This window comes from Scyliorhinus canicula, chromosome 19 (genome assembly GCF_902713615.1).
Source record: "Scyliorhinus canicula chromosome 19, sScyCan1.1, whole genome shotgun sequence".
In the NCBI taxonomy this organism is placed as follows: Eukaryota; Metazoa; Chordata; class Chondrichthyes; order Carcharhiniformes; family Scyliorhinidae; genus Scyliorhinus; species Scyliorhinus canicula.
This window is the reverse complement of record NC_052164.1, coordinates 104,261,543-104,278,723: the sequence shown is the minus strand read 5'-3', so window position 1 is coordinate 104,278,723 and position 17,181 is coordinate 104,261,543. Positions and strand designations below refer to the sequence as shown.

At 45.6% G+C, this 17,181-nt stretch overlaps 1 protein-coding gene across 1 annotated transcript in view; it reads right to left on the bottom strand.

Moving 5' to 3' along the window:
• cbl (Cbl proto-oncogene, E3 ubiquitin protein ligase) overlaps nt 1-17,181 on the bottom strand; it is a 163,429-nt gene that overhangs the window by 27,177 nt on the left and 119,071 nt on the right. Inside the window, exons 6-8 of the mRNA XM_038778675.1 lie at nt 14,107-14,194; nt 6,470-6,601; nt 1,368-1,568 (exon numbers count right to left, since the gene is read on the bottom strand). Of these exons, the coding sequence (XP_038634603.1) occupies nt 1,368-1,568; nt 6,470-6,601; nt 14,107-14,194 (421 nt within the window). The remainder of the gene's footprint in view (nt 1-1,367; nt 1,569-6,469; nt 6,602-14,106; nt 14,195-17,181) is intronic.

Genomic DNA, 17,181 nt, shown 5'->3' with positions numbered 1-17,181 from the left:
GAATACGAACCAGTTAATGTAATCATGAAGTCTTAAATGTCAGTTTATTCAATCTAACAAAATGGTAGCTGCTGACAACAAATCCCATGTACTTGTTAAGTCAATGAGATAATAATTTTCTATTACCTCCGGTTACCACAGGTCACAGTTGCCAAGCAAAAAAAAATAACTGCGCCTGAGTATTACTTGTTTATTGAAGGTTTGTTCTCATTTCTAGATTGCTGATAACAGTAGCCAAATAAATTTGCCTTAGTCCCAGGTGACCACAGGTGGCTTTCCCCTTTGAGAGAGAGAGCTGACTGGTGGTGGTTTAACTGGAGGGTCACCACACCTTTCATGAAGCCGGACCTTCATGAATAACCTCAGCCGGTCCAGGAATTGAACCCGCTCTGCATAACAAACCAGCTATCCAGCCAACTGAGCTAAACCAGCCACGGGCACGGAAGTTGACTGATGCAGCACATTACGAGTAGCAACTTCAGAAATAACATGATCCAGGCAGTATTGTTCAAATGCTGGTTTTCTAATCAAACTGCTGAGTTGGTGAGGGAAGTGAGAAAGAGTTCCCTTTAACGTTTCCTTCTTTTTATTATTGTTTACTTGTTTGAGAAACAATTATTTAATTTATATCACTTCCAATTTGTGTCACTTGGTGGCACTGTAGCTAACTGATACAAAAATACATTGAGATTTTCTTCCCGTTCCTGGCATAATTCGAGAGCACGAGATACACTTGTATCACAAGCTGTGATTTGTCAACTATCAATTTTCTAATTTAATTGTTAGTCAGCGGAAACCTCTCCTTACATTATTACAATATTAGATTATTTCTGCCATTTGTTATGTTTAATATACAGCAGGTTCCCACAACAAAATTACATTTCAATATAGAACCCATTGTAACATTGGTATCGAACTGAAAATTAGTGCCAATATCTGGACCATACCTCTTTCTGAAGTTGGGACTAGTAATTTAAGCGTAGTCTTCAGTAAATAATCTTCAATCTGCTATTAGCTCAGCATTCTGAATTATAATCATGTCTCAAAAATAAAAGCTAGATCCTTCAGAAGGAAAATTTTACCGTAGCCTGGATACAAAATATGCATAAATACGAAAACAAGATTTTCACTGTTCAGTATTAAAATGTGAATGGTACAACAAACCAGTAAAAATCTCCAACATTTCTCCAATCATTATTCTTCGAAATTTGATTCCAATTAATTTAATGGATAAAATATTATATTGCTGTAAGCTAGAAGTTGAGACAATACACGCCACCATTGCAGACACTGCTACACAAACAGCAGTGAACCCTGGAAAGCTCCATTCACTGGACTTTGAAAAATGCACAAAAGTTTATAGCTACCTTGGTACTTGACAGCTTGTTCATCATAAACAATTCATCGGCGCGGTCATCATCTTCATCCTCATAATTCGGGGATAACATTGTATCCATTCCAAACCGAGCTTGGCCAGGTCCATCTTTGGGGTCGAAGGGGTCCACGACTATTGGTTCAGTGCCTTTTATTTCACAGCGACAAAATGGGCAGCCTTGACCTTCAGATTCCTAAGCAGAGCACATGGAATTTAGTCAGTTGAATTTACTAAAGCAAATTCCCTTTGCAAAGGGTCTGAGACTGTGTCAGAGTGCTTTACACCATGTCAAATGGAGTTTTACAATCATTACTCTGAAAATAATTAGCAGTGCAGTGGAACTCAAACATGGTTCCATCGCAGTGTTGCCACGAGGCCATATACAAAACACCATAGCCCAAAACATACAATTTTAATGTTCTGCAATGCTCTTAGTTCATGACATTCTCCCACGAGACACCAGACTTGTAACCATTCTTACTTAACCCAACTCTAACTTCACCTCTAAATGTATATTCTCTCCACAGGTAACTCACACTTGGAAGAACTCCTCCAATTTCTGTACAGCATGAAGTTACATTGAAATCCTAGTGACAACACCGAATGGAATTCTACAATTGGGGCTCTTATAACAATTCTTCACATGCCAAATTCTTAATCTCAACCATTTTGCATGGGTAAACATGCATAATTAACTATACAGAACATGGGAGGCAGCGGCATAGCGGGATTGTCACTGGACTAATACAGATACCTAGGACAAGATCTAGGGACCAGAGTTCAAATCTCACCACGGCAGATGGTGAAATTTAAATTAAATAAACATCTGGATGATCTGGATGGTCTAATCGTGACCATGAAAACATTGTTGATTTTTTTGTAAAAACCCATCTCATTCACCAATGTGAATGGGAACCAAATCTACCATCCTTACCTAGCCTCGACTGTATATGATTCGAGATCCACAGTAATGTGGTTAACTCTGAAATACCCTCTGAAATGGAGGGCAGAGGGGGAATGCCGGGGGTGATGGAGCTGTTAGCGGAATTTGGGGGCTTCTCGGGCTATAAGTTAAATTTAGGCAAGAGCGAGGTATTTGTAGTGCACCCGGGTGATCAGGAGGAGGGAATTGGGAAGCTCCTGTTTAAGAGGGCAGTGAAGAGTTTCAGATACCTGGGGGTGCAGGTGGCCAGGAGTTGGGGGACTCTCCATAAGCTTAATTTTACCAGGCTGGTGGAGCAGATGGAGGAGGAATTTAAAGGTGGGACATGGTGCCGCTATCGTTGGCGGGTAGAGTGCAGTCCGTCAAACTGACGGTTCTCCCGAGGTTCTTGTTCCTCTTTCAGTGTTTGCCCATCTTTATCCCTAGGGCCTTTTTTAGAAGGGTGACTAGCAGCATCATGAGTTTTGTTTGGGCGCATGGGACCCCGATGGTGAAGAGGGTCTTCTTGGAGCGGGGTAGAGATGGAGGGGGCTGGCGTTACCCAATCTCTCGGGGTATTATTGGGCGGCCAATGTGTCGGTGCGCAAGTGGGTGATGGAGGGGGAGGGGGCAGCATGGAAACGGATGGAGAGGGCGTCCTGTGGAGATACAAGCCTGGGGGCCCTGGTAACGGCGCCGTGGCCGCTCCCTCCCACGAGGTATACCACGAGTCCGGTGGTGGCGGCTACCCTCAAGATTTGGGGGCAGTGGAGGCGACACAGGGGAGAAGTGGGGGGCTCGATGGACGCTCCGCTAGGGGGGAACCATCGGTTCGTCCCGGGGAACATTGATGGGGGATTTCAGGGTTGGCACAGAGCGGGCATCAGACAGCTGAGGGATCTGTTTAATGATGGGAGGTTTGCGAGCCTGGGGGAGTTGGAGGAGAAATTTGGGCTCCCCCCGGGGAACATGTTCAGGTATCTGCAGGTAAAGGCGTTTGCTAGACGGCAGGTGGAGGGATTCCCTTCACTTCCCGCGAGGGGGGCGAGTGACAGGGTACTTTCGGGGGTCTGGGTCGGAGAGGGGAAGATATCTGATATCTACAAGGTTATGCAGGAGGTGGAGGAGGCGTCAGTGGAGGAGCTGAAAGCTAAGTGGGAGGGGGAACTGGGGGAACAGATCGAAGACGGGACATGGGCTGATGCCCTGGAGAGGGTTAATTCTTCCTCCTCATGTGCGCGGCTTAGCCTCATCCAATTCAAGGTGCTGCACCGGGCCCACATGTCCGGGTCTAGGATGAGTAGGTTCTTTGGGGGCGAAGACAGGTGTGTCAGGTGTTCGGGAAGTCCAGGGAACCATGGCCACATGTTCTGGGCATGCCCGGCACTGGAGGAGTTCTGGAAGGGGGTGGCGAGGACGGTGTCGAGGGTGGTGGGATCCAGGGTCAAGCCAGGGTGGGGACTCGCGATTTTTGGGGTTGGGGTGGAGCCGGGAGTGCAAGAGGCGAAAGAGGCCGGTGTGCTGGCCCTTTGCGTCCCTAGTAGCCCGACGAAGGATCTTGCTACAATGGAAGGATGCGAGGCCCCCAAGCGTGGAGACCTGGATCAAAGACATGGCGGGTTTTATCAAGCTAGAGAGGGTCAAATTCGCCCTGAGAGGATCGGTACAAGGGTTCTTTAGGCGGTGGCAACCTTTCCTCGACTTTCAGGCTCAACGATAGGGTACTGGGACAGCAGCAGCAGCAACCGGGGGGGGGGGGGGGATGTGATACATGCGTTGATACGTTCTGGGGGGTGTTACAGTTATTATGGGTTATTTTGTTGTATTTCATTGTTTGTTGTTATATTTTCTGTAAAATAATTCCAATAAAAATTATTTTTTTAAAAAGAAATGGAGGGCAGTTAGGGATGGGTAATAAATACTTGCCAGCCAGCAACGCCCACATCCCATAACCTTGCAAAATTGTAACTGCACAGAAATAAAAATAGTAGCACAAACTTTACATTCCAGAAATAGAAAATAAGAGATTATCACTGCAGTCCTCAAAGCATGAGAACTGAACTCATCATTTTAATTGGCCAGAACATTCCAAATGTCATTCATTACCTCGAGCTCTGGCATTTTGTTAAATGTCTGCTAGAACAGACCAGTGGACAAATCAAATCTAAGTTTTCTTGACAAAGACAACTAATCTGTAATGGTATAGAAGATGTTGAAATCTCAAGTTATTATTGATCAGTCTGTGCACATTCTCCCCGTGTCTGCATGGGTCTCGCCCCCACAACCCAAAGATGAGCGAGTTTGCTGGATTGGCCACGCTAATTTGCTCTTAATTCAAAAAAATAAATAAAAAATTTGGTACTCTGAATTTTTTTTTTAATGTTGAATTATTGATCAGTCTCGGTGAAACTAGCTATCCCGAGTTAGCTCGGTGAAACTAGCTATCCCTAGTTAGCTCGGTGAAACTAGCTATCCTGAGTTAGCTCGGTGAAACCAGCTATCCCTAGTTAGCTCGGTGAAACTAGCTATCCAGAGTTAGCTCGGTGAAACCAGCTATCCCTCGTTAGCTCGGTGAAACCAGCTATCCCGAGTTAGCTCGGTGAAACTAGCTATCCCGAGTTAGCTCGGTGAAACCAGCTATCCCGAGTTAGCTCGGTGAAACCAGCTATCCCGAGTTAGCTCGGTGAAACCAGCTATCCCGAGTTAGCTCGGTGAAACCAGCTATCCCGAGTTAGCTCGGTGAAACTAGCTATCCCGAGTTAGCTCGGTGAAACTAGCTATCCCGAGTTAGCTCGGTGAAACTAGCTATCCCTAGTTAGCTCGGTGAAACTAGCTACCCCTAGTTAGCTCGGTGAAACTAGCTATCCCTAGTTAGCTCGGTGAAACTAGCTATCCCGAGTTAGCTCGGTGAAACTAGCTATCCCTAGTTAGCTCGGTGAAACTAGCTATTCCGAGTTAGCTCGGTGAAACTAGCTATCCAGAGTTAGCTCGGTGAAACTAGCTATCCAGAGTTAGCTCGGTGAAACTAGTTATCCCTAGTTAGCTCGGTGAAACTAGCTATCCCTAGTTAGCTCGGTGAAACTAGCTATCCCGAGTTAGCTCGGTGAAACTAGCTATCCCTAGTTAGCTCGGTGAAACTAGCTATCACTAGTTAGCTCGGTGAAACTAGCTATCCCGAGTTAGCTCGGTGAAACTAGCTATCCCGAGTTAGCTCGGCGAAACCAGCTATCCCGAGTTAGCTCGGCGAAACCAGCTATCCCTAGTTAGCTCGGTGAAACCAGCTATCCCAAGTTAGCTCGGTGAAACTAGCTATCCCGAGTTAGCTCAGTGAAACTAGCTATCCTGAGTTAGCTCGGTGAAACTAGCTATCCCGAGTTAGCTCGGTGAAACTAGCTATCCTAGTTAACTCGGTGAAACTAGCTATCCCGAGTTAGCTCGGTGAAACTAGCTATCCCGAGTTAACTCGGTGAAACTAGCTATCCCGAGTTAGCTCGGTGAAACTAGCTATCCCGAGTTAGCTCGGTGAAACTAGCTATCCCGAGTTAGCTCGGTGAAACTAGCTATCCCGAGTTAGCTCGGTGAAACTAGCTATCCTAGTTAACTCGGTGAAACTAGCTATCCCTAGGTAGCTCGGTGAAACTAGCTATCCCGAGTTAGCTCGGTGAAACTAGCTATCCCGAGTTACTTCCTCTTCTCATTAAAAGTGAGCAAGAGATACAGACTAGTCAGTGAGACACACAAACATTCACAATAAAATTATGTAATATCGTGTGAAATATCTTCACTTGGTGGTTTAGTCATTCTGGCTGTACTGGAGATTCTTCATAAAACAATTCACATTTTCTTTTAAACTGACTTAGTTTCTTACAATACCTCACTATACCATTGGAAAATTGCATTTAAGTGCTGGAAAATGCATCTTTTTAATTGAATTACTACTTTTAATAATTCTTTATGAAGTGATTTTCTCATTATTTATCGGACAAGAGCAGCAGGTAAGCAGACAGATTATGGATGTGGTTTACAGTACCCTCCCCATCGGTATTATTGTGACCTGCCTACATACAGCAGGAGTAAAGTGAAAGTGAGAACAGAACATCTCCAATGACAGACTGCATAAATGCATATATAATTACTCACGATACTGACCGGTCCAACTTATTCTTTCCTACCTGCCAGGCTGTAAGACAGGAAGTACACATTAGATGACCACAGGGTTCTATTTTTACATCCTTGTCATTTTCTGCACAGATCTTGCAGAGCTGGAAGGTGGAGCCCATCTCGCAATACAGTTCATATTGTTCCTTGCAGGGCAGAAATTAAGAAATGAGAATTATGTTTTTATGCTGGTAAAATTCAATTCTACAATATAACAGTTCAAAGTACTACCATTTGCTATTTATGCAGTTCCACAGCTGGCAATTGCTCTTTGGTACCTTGCACTCAAGTGGCTATTCGCAGTGTATGAGATGGGAGCACAGACAACAATTGGAGCTGCAGGAGCGTGCGGGTGGTGGTGAGAGAGAGAGATCTGGTCCATGCCCAGTGACCAATTTCAACAGTTCAGTGAACAGAGTTTAGATAGGAGAACAGAGGTTAATTTTCCCCCTTCCTAGCCGGAAACCATGAGACCATGAGACTAACAGTCTTGGAGACCACAGAATCTGGATCTGAATGGTTCCGTTATATGCTCTCTCTACCAACTAGCTTGATATTTCTGTCATGTCATCTACTTTCAACAATTGTGTGTTATTAATATTTGAATAAAAATATGTAATTTCCCTTTCATTGGGATAGAAATATTGAAGAAAAGCACGATAAAATTAGTGCAAGTACAAATAATGAGAGCGTGGACAGAACTGCGTTTCATCTTTTATTGAAAGAGTGAATGACCTTACAGTGCCTCAGGTGGCGACTCAACTCTTCAGAACAACAAGGTTGGTTCGGATAATTCTCGCACCCAAACCACACTCATTACAACTTCTACATGAACTGGAACCACAACCTGCATTTTAAATATTGAATAATGGATAAGTGGGAGGTAATTGCAACTAATTGTAATACAGTAACCTAATTGAGGGAGTCAGCTAATTTATTGAAGCTCAAGTTAACCATCTGAAGAATAAGCAGCAATTAATCAGTTTTAAATCATTTAAGTGTGTTGGGCGGGATCCTCCGTTGGCTGATGCATTTTGGCGAACAATCAACAGCAGTGTCAATGCGGCATGGAACGCACGTAGAATAAACACCGTTAGCATATCATTAGCGGGCCCGACCCAGCATTCCCCGGGGCAGAGTTCCCAACGAGGCAGTTCACTTGTGCTTTTAAAAATCGTGAAACATAGTGGCTGATGAGGGAGAGAGCGAAGGCAGTACACAGAGGTGCAACTGTGGGCTGCCGTGCCAGACACTGGCCAGGCTCGCTGGGGATGGGGGAGGGGGGTGACGGGGGAGCAGGCTGAGTGAACAGAATAGAATCCCTAAAGTGCAGAAGGGGGCCATTCAACCCAGCGAGTCTGCATTGGCCCTTGCTCTGATAGAGCACCTTACCTAGGTCCAATCCCCCACAACTTACCCTGCCACCCCACCTAATTTATGGACATTTGATCATGGCCAATGCCCTAACCTCCACATCTTTGGACTGAGGGGGGAAACCGGAGCACCCGGAGGAAACACATGCAGACACGGGGAGAAAAAGTGTAAACTCCACACAGTCACCCGAGGTCAGAATTAAACCTGGGACCCGGACACTGAGGCAACAGTGCTAACCATTGTGCCACCGTGCTGCCCATGTGGCTGGGGTGACCTCCCCCACAGGCCTGGGACAGTGTCCAGTCATGGACTGCCATTGCCATGGCTTTGAAAGGTAACCATCTTGCTGCGCACCTTGTACACCGGCTGTATGGGTGCCCCCTCCCCCTCGAGCAGCCTCCCATTGGCGGGGAATCAGGCGGATCATCGTGGGCAATGGCCCGGATCACCGTGGGCAATGGCCACCCTAGCCCTACTGGGGGACAGGACACATGCAGGGGCAGAGCCTGCAGTGCCAATCAGGGCCACCATGTAGCCCATTGGACCTTGTTGGGCACGGGGGTACGCACCATGCTAACATGTCTGCCTTTCATCCCCTGCAGACAATGCATATTAGAATTCAACCAGTAATGATGGCCTTCCTGCCAGCCGCTGCCGCCCTGGGGTTTCACCTGCAGCTGTAGGAGCTGGTGCTGCTTGAGGAGGAGGGGGGAATCGTGCCCTAGAGGAACAGGAGGCAGCCGCACAGGATGGAGAGCAGGCCGCCCAACAGGCCGAGAAGGAGGAGGTGGTGTCGCATGAGGCCTCGCATGGAATGGCAGCACCTGTCATTTGAAGACCTGCTGGACCGGGCATGCCGAAGACTCCAGCTGAGCAGGGAGACAGTGCAACATATCTGCCAGATCATGGCACACCTGGCACCATGGCAGTATGAGAGAAGTGCACCCTCTCCCGGTGGCCGTCAAGGTGACGGTCACCATGAACATCTACGCCAAAGGGTCCTTCCAGGTGCCAAGTGGAGCCCTGTCCGGGATCTCTCGCACCTCGGTGCACAGGTGCATCAGTGCTGTCACGGAGGCCCTATATGCCCAGTCAGCACAATACATTCACTTCAATGTAACAGAGCCCAACAGGATGACTGAACAGTGGGGTTTGCCACCATACCCAGTGTCCTGGGGATGATGGATGGGATGCCTGTCCATTACGAGTACCTACAGATGACAGGCTGCTCTACACAAACAGAAAGGGGGTTCCACTCTATGAACGTGCAGCTGATATGTGAGCACCAGCTGCAAAATATGCATCATGTCTGCGCCATACCCAGGCAGTGTGCACGACGGCTTCATCCTGGCACACTCGACGATTCCCGACATGTTCAAGCTCCCCCGCCCTTGGCTCCTGGGTGACGGGGGTTATCCACTGCGATCATGGCTGGCGATGCCTATCCGGAGGCCACAGACAGACGTGGAGACCAACTACAACAATGCCCATACAACGACCAGGAGCGTGATCGTGCAGTGGCAGGGGATGGGTAACTGGTGGCCTTGGTGTACAGGGCACCAGGACCAGGTGGCTGGTATGGTTGCCAACATACTCTGCTGGCTGGTCCGGACAGTGTTGCTGTCGCCGCCGACTGCGACGGCTGGCAGCCTCCTTCCTCGACCAGGATACAGGGTCAACCGCCTCTCCGCCGCGTCCAGGAGGATCTCCAGCTCGGCATCGGTGAATCTTGGGGCCGCTCTCTTCGCTGCCATCTTGTTGGCTCAGATGGTGCGTGTGTGGGGCTTGAAGTGTGCACATGCTGCTACAGCTTGTCAGCCTCCCGAGTGTCAATCTCAGACCCAGTGAATCAGTCACCGTTTCTCATTGGAATCAATTGTTTTCCATGTGGCGCCAGTGCTAACCCCTTAACAGTAGCTGAATCGATCCAGGTGCGGTGCCAGTTTTGCTGTCGTAGCACTCCACAAATTCTGCACAGGTGTCAACACTTAGTCTCAGAAACGGAGAATCCTGCTGCCTGTGTTTGATTTCCTGGAGCACAGGGAGCAAATTAAACCGAAAACAGAAAAAAGCCTAAAGGCTGGCAGCACCAGTGAAGAGAGAGACAGCATTTCGAGCCTGTGTGACTGTTTCTCCAGAAAAATATGGTTTAAAATTTGGCAGTCAGGAAGCGGCAGAGTTGGGCACCGTCCACTATAATATGGGGCTAGTGCCAAAATTGGGAAAGCTTTCTTCCAAACTAGTCAAGCAACAGCTGATGGAATCATACCTGACAGATAATGTCCCAGATACCGCCTCTGGGTAGGGGACTTCAATGTCCATTACCAAGAGTGGCTCAGTTGTACTGCTACAGACCGAGCTGGTCGGGTCCTACAGGACATAGCTTCTAGACTGGGTCTGCAGCAGGTGGTGAGGGAATCAACAAGAGGGAAAACTTACTTGACCTCATCCTCAACTGCTTGCCGCAGATGCACTGGTCAATGGCATTATCTGTAGAAGTGACCACTGCACAGCCCTTGTGGCGACAAAGTCCCATCTTCACACAGAGGATAGCCTCCATCTTTTTGGGTGGCACTATCACTACGATCAGTGAGATTGATTTCCAACAGATTTAGCAACTCAAGACTGGGCAACCATGAGGCACACTGGGTCATCGGCAGCAAGAGAATTGTACTCGACCACAATCTGCAACCACATGGCCAAGCATATACCCCTCTATCATTACCACCAAGTCAGGGGATCAACTCTGGTTCAATGAAGAATGCATACCTAAAAATGAGGTATCAACCTGGTGAAGCTACAACAGAGAACTACTTGTGCTCAAAACAGCATAAGCAGCAAATTATAGGAAAAGCTAAAAATTCCACAACCAATGGATCAGATCAAAGCCATATCTCATTGTGGATGGTGTTGGACAATTAAACTACATATAGCCAATTTGCTTCACTCTACTTGATATCATGACTGAAGGTACTGGATACTGCAACGGCTATGGGCCCCAACAACATTTCGGCAATAGTACTGCAGGCTTGCGCTACAAACTTGCTGGACCCCGAGACAAACTGTTCCACTACAGCTACATTGTGGAACATTGCCCACACATGTCCTGTATGCAAAATAAAGGAGGGCTAATCCAACCCAGCCAATTCCTGCCCATCAGTCTATTCTTGATCATCAGTAAAGTAATGGAAGAGGTCACCAACTGTGCTATCAGGTGGCACATACCTAACAATAACCTGCTCACCGACTTTCAGGTTGGGTTCTGCAAGGGCCACTCAACCCGACCTCATTACAGCTTTATACATGCCAGAGGTGAGGGTGACTGTTCTTGACTTCAAGGCAGAATTTGATTGTGAGTGGCATCCAGGAACCCTATCAAAACTGGAGTCAATGGCAATCGGCGGTGCTGGGGTACTCTCTACTGATTGGAGTTATACCTAGCACAAAGGATGGATGGATGGGTTTATTGTCACGTGTACCGAGGTACAGTGAAAATTATTGTTCTGCGTGCAGTTGCGGTTGTTGGAGGTCGATGATCTCAGTTCCAGGGAATCACTGCAGGAGTTCCTCAGGGTAGTGTCGTAGGCCCAACCATCTTCAGCTGCTTCATCAATGACCTTCCTTCCATCATAAGGTCAGAAGTGGGAATTCTTGCGGGTGACTGCACAATGTTCAACACCATTCGGAACTCCTCAGATACTTGAGCAGTCCATGTCCAAATGCAGCAAGACCTGGATAATATCCAGGCTTGGGTTGATAAGTGGCAAGAAACATTTGTGCCACACAAGTGCCAGGCAATGACCACCTCCAAGAAGAGAAAATCTCACCATCGCTCCTTGGCATTCAACCACAATCCATTGACCAGGTACTGAATTAGACCAGCAATATAAATACGGTCTTTACAAGAGTAGGTCAAAGACTGGGAATTGTGTCAGCAGTCATTCACTTCCCGAGAGTGTGATGATATACTCTCCACTTGCCTGAATAACTGAACCTCCAACAACACTCAAGAGGACCAATACCATCCAGGACAAAGCAGCCTGCTTGCTTGGCACCCCATTCACCACCTTAGACATTCACTCTCTCCACTACCAGCACAGTGGCAACATTGTGTACAATATACAAGATACACTCCAACAATTTGCCATGACTCCTCTGGCATCACCTTCCTAACCTGCAGGCACATAGGAACACAGCCACCTGAAAGTTCCTCTCCAAGCCACAGACCATTGTGACTTGGAACTATATCGTCATTCCTTTACTGTCACTGGATCAAAATCCTGGAACTCCCTTTCTAACAGCACTGTTTGTGTTCATGCACCAGATTGAATGCTGAGGTTCCACAAGGCAGCTTACCAAGGCTTTCTCAATGGCAATTAGAATTAGGCAACTAATGCTGGCCTTGCCAATGATGCCCTCATCTCACAAAAGCATAATTAGCTTTATTATTGTCACAAGTAGGCTTACATACTCTACAATGGAAGTTACTATGAAAAACTCCTAGTCATAAAATAAACATAAAATGACTGCAATTAAACAGGTGATAGCATTCTGCGAAGGTTAGTCACTGCTCTCTACATTTTCCCTTTTGCAATGTCTGCAGGGTTGAGTTGAAGTTGCAACATGGAATTTATCTGCAGCACGGTAGTGTAGCCATCTGGGATGGCCACTTTCAGAACACAAAATGGACGCTCAGAGACTCTAGGGAAATGTGGACAATACTAAACGACAAGCATGAAATGCTTGAAATGACACATTGTTACGACCATGCACACTCAGTACAAACATAACTTCAGTACTTAGGCTTCAACAAATTGCTGGTATCATGATACTAATTTGGGTGGATCTCAAACCTTTGTATAAATCACCTTCCTTTTCAAATGCACTTTCTAGTCAGTTTCCCTCTCCATCTTCTCTTAACCACAGTTCCTGCTCCTCCAAAATTCCAAGTAAAGATAGCAAGGCCTGAAGTCATCCCACAAAATAAATGGATTGAATAGTTTATAAAGTTCAAAGGGTTGAATGAGCCTCGTGTCTTTGTCACTTCCCTGACCATCTAACAACAAAAAGCAAATAAAACTAAGAAAGTCTTTCAGTTTTCCAACATTTAAGACCCAGTCAAAAAAGAAACTAGAATCATTTTAGGTGTGACACGACTGGAAGATTTTAGGAATACTGGATTCTAAGAATTGGGCAATTCAAGGGTTAAAAGGCTGGGATTAGAATGTGCTTATGCAGTGGTCATTTTTTAAAAAAATTCTGTTCTGCAAGGCCTGGGTGCTATTAGCAGTCAGAAGGTGAAATTGACAAAGGAATGAGTTTTTCAATCTGGGCTAATGGACTGTGGTCTGACTGGGAAAATCCCTGGGGAGATTATGTGCTTTGCGGCCTGCAGAGATCATTTGTTTTGCGGCTGGGGAAATGAGGTGGAGCCAAGGAATGCAGAGACACATTTTGAAAATCCTTAGAGAAGGAGCATTTGAAAAAAGTTTTGTAGAGGAGGTGAATCTACAATTCTTCCACGGTAAACTAGATTGAGATCTGAATGTTTATTTTCTTTTTGTTTAATGGGAAATTGAGTAGTGGTGTAAAGGGGCAATTGTAGGCTGTCCTTTTCGGGTGTGAAGTTAAAAGTTTAATGTTGCTTTCATAATAAAGTTTTGCTTTAAAAATATTTCTTCATGCAATCACTCCTGGAGCGAAGCACTCTTGCTGTACAGACTTACAAATAAATTCAAATATTGGGGTTTTGGTGTATCATTAGCCACTGTTGGGGTCTGGTCTGGGATCCTAAAGCTTGAAGCAGTACAAGATAGTGTTCATAAATTATTATATGTCTAATCATCAACAAGAGAAACATGAACAACATGCCCTCTCAAGTGAGATAACCTAAGCAGCTGTCAGTCCGTCAATCTGGCAAACAGAAATGTGATCACATGCTCAGGGTGCTGAACTATGCTTTGTGGAGTGAAATAGTAGTCAACTAAAAAAGGGAAGCATGAATGGCCCAGAATATTCTGGTTAAACAGAGTTGGGAAAATCTGGAAAATATATCCTGGAATCAGATGCAGCAACCAGAGGGTACAAGTGAAAATAGGCAGCATTTATGCTGGCTATGTACCTGGTGCAATACAGAACATTACAACAGCTTTTCAACTCAACAAGTTTATAGATTAACTAAAAAAAATTTAAAATGTGGAAAGAATCAATGGCGTTTTGTTGAAAGCAGCCAGCAGAGCTCCCCAAAGAGCAGGATCAGATAGGGCAGAACACATACCTGTGTCACTTTAATATGGTCATGTGGTGTTGGCTCACACAAACCAGTCAGATCTGGATTTTGACTGCGTCCATCAGGAAACAGGTAACTGGGAAAGAGTAAAACCAAAGACGTCAAATATTTTCTCCGAATACCACACACAATATAATTTCACATGACAACAACATTTGTGTTAGTCACTAAGAATCGTGAAGTTGTGCAACTTCTTCGTTCGTTACAGTTGTCCTTGGGACATGCCAAACTGGAAGATAGGATGAGCAGAATTGGTGTTGAAATTTCTTTCCATTTCTTAAATGCTAACTTTAACCACCTAAAACTATTATTCAGGACATAACTACAGATCAGATCATGTTTCACTCACATTAACCAAAGCAAAGGTGAGACTTATTTAAGACTATGATCACCCTATTTCAAATATATAGTGCGGGTGCATTAGAGAGGGTTCAGGGAAGAGTGATGCGGATGGTTTCAGGCTTCAGAAAAATAGTTCAATAATTTTATCCTTTCATGGAACGTAGGTGTCATTGGCAAGATCACATTCTGCCCATTGCAAATTGCTCTCGAATGAATGACTTGTTCAGCCATTTCAGAGGACAGTTAAGAGTCAACCACATTGCTGTGGGTCTGGTGACACATGTAGGCCAGACCAAAACTACACACAATATTCCAGGTGCGGCCTCACCAAGGCCCTGTATAATTGCAGTAAGACATCGCTGCTCCTGACGAAAACCGGTTTGAAGACTGCAGTTCATTAATAATTCAGCCAGTGCTACCCCAGACGCGCATGTGGAGTGGTCCCTTAGCAGGACAAGAATCTGGCCAGTCCCGTGTCCATTTACCCGAAGACTACTTTCTCATCCCTCGCTTGAACATCTGCATTGTCAGCCGGTTGGAAGCCGGGTAATATGGGGTCCTACAGATGTGCCATTCCCGTTTGTCTTCAGGAATCCTGAGAATTCCTCACTTGTGAAAGGAGTTTCATTGTCGGTAACCAACAATTCTGGATACGGTGCGTACTGAAACACAGATGCACCTTCGAGGTGGTTGACGATATTCTATGGACTTCCAACCATTCAGAGTGGGCATCTATCAGGAGTAAGACATCAAGTCTTGAAAGGGGCCCGCAAAGTCAGTGTGTAACCACACGTACGGTTGTCCCGGCCATTCCCATGGAGGAAGCTTCTGTCACTCCTGATGTACACCACACTGCTGGGCTATCCTCTCTACCTCTGTGTCCAGGCCTGGCCACCAAGTATAGTTACGGGCGAGCATTTACATTTTGGACACCCCTAGGTGCCTATTGTGCAGGTCCCTCAAGATCAGATCTTGACCCTTACCCAGGATGACAACACGCATACCCCACAAAAGATGCCGTCGAATTTCTGAAAGACCAGGCCGGTCTGTGTCCACTCGCAGATTTACAATCCTAACCAATTCAATCTCTCCTTGTACGTCAGCCGTGCCATCCCAGGAATTAGTTTGGTAAACCATAAAGTTGAACTACCTCGTCAGTCCTAGGCGAAGGAGGCCGTGTCGGCAATGGCAGTCAACTTAATGCATGCACGTTTTCGATCTGGGTACCTGGACGATGTTCAAATGAGCACTCATAGGCAGCTAGCAGGAGGACCCAACACTGTATCCTGGCGGACGCGATGGGCGGAATCGCTTGGTCTTCTTTAAATAAGATCTAGAAGTGGCTTGTGGTCCGTGACAATCATGAACCGCAGACTGAACAAATACTGATGGAATTTCTTCACCGTGAAGACAACTGCCAGGCCCTCGTTCCCAATTTGCACGTGATTGCGCTCGGTCACAGCCAGTGCCTGGGATGCGAAAGCGATCGGCCTCTCCTCGTCCATAGTGTGTGATAAGATAGCAATGTTGTACAGTGACGTATCACATGTGACTATTAGTTGTTTGGCGGGGATCATAGTATGTTAACAAGCTGGAAGTAGTCAATTCTTTCTTAACTGGAGTGAATGCTTCTTCCTGTTGCTTTCTCCACACCTATTCCTGGTTCTTTTTCAAGAGGGGGTGGAGGGGGGCTAACATAGTCGCAAGGCCAGGGATGCACTATTAGCTAATATTCCAGGACTTGATCAGAGGAGGAAATTAATTTTTCTTATAATTGGGGCTCAACAGATGGCGTGGAAGGAAAGTGAGTGATAGAATAAAATAGACATCAATTTGGGGTAGAGCAAGGCTGATGGGTCAAATACCCTTTTATTACTTTAGGTTTTCTCACATATATACAGGAACAGGATCAGACTTGCCCCAGCCTCCTGTTCAAAAGCCTACCAACATTCATTGACAGACTTGCATGTGAATGGTGGCCTCTCAGACATAATCACGATCTTTCAATCCTCAAAATTAGCCTTACATTCATTCCCGACCAAAATGGTCATGAGTTCAAATAATGGGAGCAGCGTGACAGGGAGTTTAAACCATAGAAGATTAAGTGGAATAACAGGAGGAAAACACTCCAATCCAGCAACAACACTGAATTATGAAAGCCTTCTGTGTTTAAGGTTTAATTGCAACAACAGATTGCTATATTTTGGACTTGTTTTTTCAAAGTCCACATTATTTACTGAGATTTCAGATTGGAAAACAGTTTATAACATCTTTCAAAGTGATTTCCATGATCCCAATGAAGTCCATTTTAGGATGCCCAGTGTCTCCAAGTTTGGATTTCTGTCCATTTGGGGGTCAGGTAAACCATTCTCCACAAAGAAGGATATCAAGAAGTCTTATGCATTTTTGCATTTATTAACTTATTGGTGGATTACCTCTGTTATTATATACTGAAACATTTCTTGTAACAATAGCTTGTTTTTTTATAGAATAGCTCACTACCTTTCAAAGGGAGAGAATGGGAGGATAGGGCCCCAAATGATATCAGCATTAATAGGGGATTCCCCACATAGCAATGTTTTAAAAACACTACTTTAGTGTGTTGAAGAAACCACAGAACATCCCAGCTTGAAGATATTGGTAATTCAATCATATGGAACCAGGGAAAATTCAGTAAGTGTTGGGCTGTGCTGAATATTCAAATAGAATAATAATAATATG